The 7,680-nt window shown below is 42.7% G+C and overlaps 1 protein-coding gene across 1 annotated transcript; it reads right to left on the reverse strand.

Annotated features, from left to right (window-relative positions):
- Nucleotides 1–4,124: 4,124 nt before the first annotated feature.
- LOC113881046 (gamma-crystallin A) lies at nt 4,125–6,657 on the reverse strand. The gene is made up of 3 exons (XM_027523883.1): nt 6,649–6,657; nt 6,292–6,534; nt 4,125–4,525 (listed from the first exon to the last, which is right to left on the reverse strand). The coding sequence occupies exons 1-3, from the start codon at nt 6,655–6,657 to the stop codon at nt 4,253–4,255; spliced, it is 525 nt and encodes a 174-aa protein (XP_027379684.1). The 3' UTR covers nt 4,125–4,252.
- Nucleotides 6,658–7,680: the final 1,023 nt, after the last annotated feature.

The raw sequence follows: 7,680 nt of genomic DNA on the forward strand, positions 1-7,680 counted from the left end.
ACAGGCTGGAAGTTGTGTCAGAGTTGATTGGAGCCAGCCTGTAACCACCTATGTATGTATGTGTGCTTAGTCGTTCAGTCTTGTCTCTTTTTGACCCCATGGACTATAGCCCTCCAGGCTCCTCTGTCCATGGGATTTTTGCAGGCAAGGATCTGGAGAGGGTTACCATTTCCTCATTCAGGGGATCTTTCTGACCCAAGGATCAAATCTGCGTTTCCTGCATTTGCAGGGGTTATTCTTTACCACTGAGCCATCCGGGTAGCAAGACGGCAGTAATGAACGACTACGAAAAGCACATTGAGGATGTTCACATTTTCTCGAATTTTTTTAGAAAATAGTGAATTTACTTCACCCTCCCCCCCTTTTTTTGAAATCCGTGTGTGTGTGTGTATATATATATATATATATATATATATATATAGCACAATGAGAGAGAAGGCAATGGCACCCCACTCCAGCACTCTTGCCTGGAAAATCCCATGGACGGAGGAGCCTGGTAGGCTGCAGTCCATGGGGTCGCTAAGAGTCGGACAATGACTGAGCGACTTCACTTTCACTTTTCACTTTTGTGCATTGGAGAAGGAAATGGCAATCCACTCCAGTGTTCTTGCCTGGAGAATCCCAGGGACGGGGGAGCCTGGTGGGCTGCCATCTCTGGGGTCGTACAGAGTTGGACACGACTGAAGCGACTTAGCAGCAGCATAATGAGGTAAAACTGATGGAGTGATGACTACTGTTTATTGAGCTTCTTTATAAGAAGCATCCCATTTATTCCTCACAAGAACATACAAGTGGGAAAACTGAGGCTTATGAGGATGAATAACTTGCTCAAGGTCACACAGCTACTAGGTGGTCAGGCCAGAAACCAAGTCCACGGACCTCATGGCCTACATTGGTAACCATTAAGATATTCCACCTGGAAACCTAATAGTGTCTTAAAGAATCAGAACTGAATGAAGCAGGAACTCCTCTTGAACAACACCCCTAATTTTATAGAGAAAGAAGCTTGTGGCATTCCAAGGTTTTTTAGATAAAATGCTAGTTTCTAAACCCTTAAATTCACTAGGTTGAAACAAAACAAAACCTCCAAGTTAAAATTATCTTCAGTGAGACATATCACCTGGGTTTTCCTTTAAAAAAAAAACAACAAAAACAGAGCTCGTAATTCATTGGTCACTCAACAGAGGACAACACACTAAGTTTAAGTGTGGTTTAACTAAGCCGGCAGCAAAACCACAAGTCTCCTGCACATTTGGTATTGGTAAGAGCCACAGCAGTTTAATAACATGTGTATTTTCATACCTATAATTCATAGCATATGTTCCTTCAGCAAGAAGGAATCTCATTTTAAAAGATTCTTTATTACTTAAGGTTCTGTTCAGGGCTTTATTATTTTTAAACAGCTTCATTGAGATATAATTCACATTAATACTTGCCCATTTAAAGTGTATTATTCAGTGGTTTTAGTATATTCACAGTTATGTGCAACTGTCACCATAGTCAATTTTAGAAAATGCTCCATTCCACAGTGAAAAGTCCTGAACCCTTTAGTTATCATTCCTTTATCGACCTATCCCCCAGTCCTAAACAACCGTGAATATACTTACTGTCTCTAGATTTGCCTATTCTGGGTGTTTCATATAAATGAATCCTATAATATATATGACCAGCTTCTTTCACTCGACATGTTTTCAAGGATCATCCATGATGTAATATGTATCAGGACTGCATTCCTTTTTACAGCCAAAGAATATCCCATTGTCTGGATTATCACATTTCGTTTATGCAATCATCCACTGATAAACATTTGGGTTGTTTCACCTCTGCCTATTGTGAATAGTGCTGCTGGGAACATTCGTGAATACGTTTTTGTTGGAACATTTCTTTTCAATTCTTTTGAGTGTATATGTCAGACTGGAATTGCTGAGTCATATGATAACTCAGTTTAACTATTTGAGGAACTACCAAACTGTTTTCCCATAGTGGCTGCATCTAGTTACATTACTTTACATTAGAACTTTACATTACTTACAAGTATTTACATTAATTTACATTACAGAGATTTATGAAAGTTCTAATCTCACCACGTCCTTCCTAGCACTTGTTATTTTCTGTTTTATTTTTCTCTACAGTTAATATAACCACCTAGTGGGTTGTTGTTGTTGTTGCTCAGTCACCCAGTCGAGTCCAGCTCTCTGTGACCCTATGGACTGCGGCTCCCCAGGCCTCCCTGTCCCTCACCATTTCCCACAGTTTGCCCAAGTTCATGTTCACTGCGTCGGCGATGCTGTCCAGCCGTCCTAGTGGGTATTAAGTGCTATCTCCCTGTGGTTTTTATTTGAATTTCCCGAATGACTAATAATGGGCTTCTGTGGTGGCTCAGTGGTACAGAACTCCCTGCCAACGCAAGAGATGCGAGTTTGATCCCTGGGTCGGGAAGATCCCCTGGAGAAGGAAATGGCAACCCACTCCAGTATTCTTGCCTGGGAAATCCCCTGGATAGAGGAGCCCAGAGGGCTATAGTCCATGGGGTCACAGAAGAGCTGGACTCGACTTATTAAACAACAACCAACAACAACGACTAATAATGCTGAGCATCTTTTCAGTAGCTTCTTGACCATTTATATATCTTCTTTGTAAAAGTATAATATTCAAGTACTTTGCCCATTTTTAATTGTCTTTTATCTTTTGTTGTTATTTTAAGAGTTTTTTTTTTTTTTAATACTCTGAATACTAGACTCTTACCAGATAAGAAGCTTGTAAATATTTGGTAAATATTTTCCCTCATTCAAGAGTCTGTCTTTTCACTTTCTCTTTTAAAAACTTTGGACTGGAGGATAATTGCTTTACAATGTTGTGTTGATTTCTGCCATATATCAACATGAATCAGCCATAGGTATACATGTATTTTTCACTTTCTTGATGGCATTCTTTGATTCACACGTGCATGCTAAGTCACTTCAGTTGTGTCTGACTCCTGGTGACCCCATGGACGGTAACCCTCCAGGCTCCTCTGTCCATGGGATTCTCTAGGCAAGAATACTGGAGTGGGTTGCCATGCCCTCCTCCAGGGGATCTTCCTGACCCGGGGACTGAATCTGGGTCTCTTGTGTCTCCTGCTTTGGCACGTAGTTGATTCCCACTAGCGCCACCTGGGAAGTGTAAAATGTTTTAATTTTGATGACGTCCCATTTATCATTTTTATTGTTGTTAGCTTGTGCTTTTGGTGTCATCTTTAAGACGTCATTGCCTAATAAAAAATCATGAAGATGTATGTTTCTATTTTCTTCCAAGGGTTTTATAGTTTGAGTTCTTTGATTTATTTCGTATTAATTTTTTTCTGGTATGAAATGGGGGTCTAACTTTATTATTTTGCATTTGGATATCCAGTAGTCCTAGCACTATTTGTTGAAAAGCTATTCTTCCCCATTGAGTGGTCTTAGCACCCTTGTCAAAAATCAGGTGAACATAAACAGGTGGGATTGTTTCTGGACTCTCGAGTCTATCCCTGTCATCACCACGTCTGCTGTATGCCAGTACCCCGCTGTGTCGTTTACAGTTGCTTTGTGGTAAGCTTTGAAACTGCGAAGTATGAGTCCTCCTAGTTTGCTCTTCTGTTTTCGAGATTGTTTTGGCTGTTCTGGGTCCCTTGCAAATTCCATATGAATTTTAAAATGAGCTTTTCCATGTCCATGAAGAATTTAACTGGGACAGAGCACGATTTTTGCTCATGTAAATTTGTAAAAAGAATTAGTATTCTGGGTGAGCAACTCTACTCTAGCGGAAATAAATCCCGGTGTGTAGGATAACACATTGTCTTACTTCACTCTGCATAGCTGAGTATTCCCTAATTGAATTTTGATAAAAGTTTATATTGTAGTCCAGGATAATGCAGTCCTCTCCAGCAGTCTTTTTGTGTCCCAGCCACAACTGGTTCCATATCTTCTCCTGCGTATGGATTTAATAGTTTTCATTATGTTTCTTTTCTCTCTCCCTCATACTGTGGGTTGTAGAGGCAGAGACAGTGTTTCTGCCTCCTTCCCATGATGTGAATGGGAACTTCTTAAATACTGCTGCCATCAGGAAGTAAGTAGACGTTCAAAACACTTGATTTCAGGGCCAGGTAAGTTGCCAAGGGTCACCATTTATTAAAATTCAGTTATTCTTTAACATGAACAAGAATTACTTATGGGCCAGTAACACGATTTGTATATATAGTGCATTTCTATGTGGATCATAAGAAAAGCACAGCCTAGTACAAATCAATGGCCCGTCTCAGAGAGCCCACTCGGGCATCCATGGCCCCCCAGTCGTGGTAGCGCCTGTAATCCCCCGGCCGCAGCAGGTACTGCCGGCCCCGGTAGTTGGGCATCTCGTAGAGGACCCACCAGCCCTCCAGCACGTGGAGGGAGTGGAGCTCATTGAGCCGGAAGCGGTCGTGGATGCAGGAGCAGTCTTCCGTGAGCTCGGACACCAGGCCTCCGTAGTCATCTCTCTCGTACAGCCTTATCCTGTGAGAGCTGGTCTGTTGCGACAATAAACCAAAGATGAAAAATAAGTTGTGGGCATCCTGGATGTCAGTAAAAGTGACTCAGTCATCCTGCAGCTTCATGAAGCATGGTTTTCAAACCATCCTGTCACATATGTATCCTCTCCTTACATTGTTGGTTTAACAAATTGTTGTTGTTGTTTAGTTGCTAAGTCATGTCTGACTCTTTGCAATCCCATGGACTGTAGCCTGCCAAGGCTCCTCTATCCATGGGATTTTCCAGGCCAGAATACTGGAGTGGGTTGCCATTTCCTTCTTCAGGGAAGGTATTAGAATAAAACTTACCTGACCAGTAATCTATCTTATGGAAGAAATAAACATTGAAATAAAGAAAAGGGATCCCTTGAAAGCAAAACAAAAAAACAACTATTGTAACTATATTTAGTTGAGTCTGCAGAGAAGATTCGGAGAAGGAAATGGCAACCCACTCCAGTATTCTTGCCTAGAGAATCCTGTGGACAGAGGAGCCTGGGGGCTGCTGTCCATAGGGTCGCACAGAGTCGGACACGACTGAAGCAACTTAACATGTATGCATGCATTGGAGAAGGAAATGGCAACCCACTCCAGTATTCTTGCCTGGAGAATCTCAGGGACAGAGGAGCCTGATGGGCTGCTGTCTGTGGGGTTGCACAGAGTTGGACATGACTGAAGCGACTTAGCAGCAGCAGCAGAGAAGATTTAACTCCCTTTTCCATTATAACTGTGTATCCCTGAATCCTATCAAGCATGTTTTTAAGTCACTTTTGCACTCACCATTGACAACAATTCACGTTTACTCTTAGTCCACATGTCTGACATTTTGCCAAGTCCCTTGTACCATTTGAGTTTCTGGCCTCAAAGAAGTTCCTATCTTGTACCTCATTTTGCATCTGCAAATTTCTCTAGCCAAATTTTGTTTTCACTTCCTGAATCCGCTTGCCATGACACATAATTTGGTGATTCAGAAAGTCCAAATACAAGCTACACATGATTAATAGACATTAAGCAGGACTTTGGTGAGGACTACATCCCATGAAATCTTAATGAACAATTTTTCTGACCCTTGTAAGAAACTAGTTGATAATATCTGCTAAATACAGGGAGCCACTTGCAAGCAGACATATTGTTCCAGTTTCTAGATCTGTATGTCATAGAGAAGGTATTGAAACTAATTGCCAATACAGTCAGAATATGTTATACCTATGTTGTTCTCCCATAGTCTGTCAGTGTTTTCATTGTTAAGAAATAATGATACACTGATAGATTTTTTTTTTTTTACTTAACATGCGATTTTTATTTAGAAATTAGGGATCAGCTAGATTATACCAAATTCAGTTTTAGAAGCTATATCGTTGTGATTTCTTATGCCTAAAAACAATTTACCCATTTTTAACGCTGCTGCTGCTGCTAAGTCGCTTCAGTCTGGGCAACCCCATAGACGGCAGCCCACCAGGCTCCCCCGTCCCTGGGACTCTCCAGGCAAGAACACTGGAGTGCACTCCAATGCATGAAAGTGAAAAGTGAAAGTGAAGTCGACTTCACTTTCACTTTTTAACGCTAAATGAGTTTAAATATTTCCCTATGAGAGCATAGTAAAAAGGCATCTTCCCCCCCCCCCCCCCCCCCCAATGCTTGAGAGTTGAGCTTTGTTATTTTACTGTGAACACTAGTCCTGAGTTGAAACAAATTGACTTTTATAAACAGGAATTTATGGCCCTGGATCAGTGATGCCGTCACACCAGTCAGGTTGAAGCAAGACTCACGTAAGGGATAGCGCGGCAGGAGCGGATGGAGTCGTTGAGGCCCATCCACTGCTGGTAGTCGGGGTAGTCGCCGCGCCGCAGGAAGTACTGGTGGCCCTGGTAGTTAGGGCGCTCATACAGCATCCAGCAGCCACTGTCCACGCGGATGGAATTACAGCGGCTGAAGTAGGGCTGCAGGTTGGAGTGGTCGCTACTGCACTCATAGCGGCGGCCCTGGAAGCCCCGGTCCTCGTAGAAGGTGATCTGCATGCAGGTGGAACATAAGGTGACAGCAGGAAGTCAGCTGCGAGATACACCCTCCCTACACAAACACCATCCACACGCAGCAGGCATGGTCTGGGACCTCAGTTGGCTCACCTTCCCCATGGCTGTTGATAGCGGATGATCAGCGTCCAGTCTGATGGGGACAAACGTGGCAGCTGGTATATATAGCAGGACGGCTGCTGCGTTGGCAAGAACAACACAAAAGGGGCCTGGGGGTAGCATGTGAGGGGATTTCCGTGTCCTCTCTCTCCCTTTTTTTTTTTTCATTTGGGATCATGGGGCAGGGGGCTCTCATTTTCTCTGGGCTTTTCAGGTTGTCCTCACTCGTGCCAGTGAAAGGAATTGAAGTCAGCAGAGCCATTATGACCTTGGAGACAAAGGATGCACTTCTCAGCCTATGCAGGGCTCTAGAAATACATTACGTGCCCAGTATTTTGTACAGTTTGCCTATGGAAACTGCTGAGATGAAGTTGGTGGTTCCCCCTGGGGTGATGCGTGACAATCCTATGAATTCCAGAAGGACTTGACGTGCTAAGGGCAATCAAAAAAAAAATCCTCTAACTGCAAAGCAATTACATTTCCTAATTTGCATGCTAAGTTGCTTCAGTCGTGTCTGACTCTTAGTGACCCCGTGGACTGTAGCCCGCCAGGTTCCTCTGTCCATGGGGTTCTCCCAGCAAGAACGTTGGAGTGGGTTGCCGTGCTCTCTTCCAGTGTATCTTCCAGACCTAGAGATTGAGCCCTCATTGCTAGTGCTAACACAACCTGGGAAGCCCACATTTCCTAAATCACCTGGTCAGGATTATGTGGTTTTGATAAAAATATTTTGCATGTTTCCGTAGGGAAGAAACGATTAGTGCATATAGAAGCCTAAGTGTCAATCATAGCTATCAATGAATGGCAAGGTTACAGGTCTTAATTTTATGTTTTTATTTCTCCTTTTTGTTGTTTTCGGTTTAACTTTCTGTTATGTACATATATACGACTTTTATGAGGTGAAAAAATAAAATCAACCTGTAAATGTTTACTGTGAGGTGCTAGTGAAAGGCAGCAAATTTTATCAATAGCCACATTTTGTCTTGAGTTTTAACATCTCCCCTTGGGCTTAAATGAGAGACGTCTCCC

This window comes from Bos indicus x Bos taurus, chromosome 2 (genome assembly GCF_003369695.1).
Source record: "Bos indicus x Bos taurus breed Angus x Brahman F1 hybrid chromosome 2, Bos_hybrid_MaternalHap_v2.0, whole genome shotgun sequence".
Lineage (NCBI taxonomy): Eukaryota > Metazoa > Chordata > Mammalia > Artiodactyla > Bovidae > Bos > Bos indicus x Bos taurus.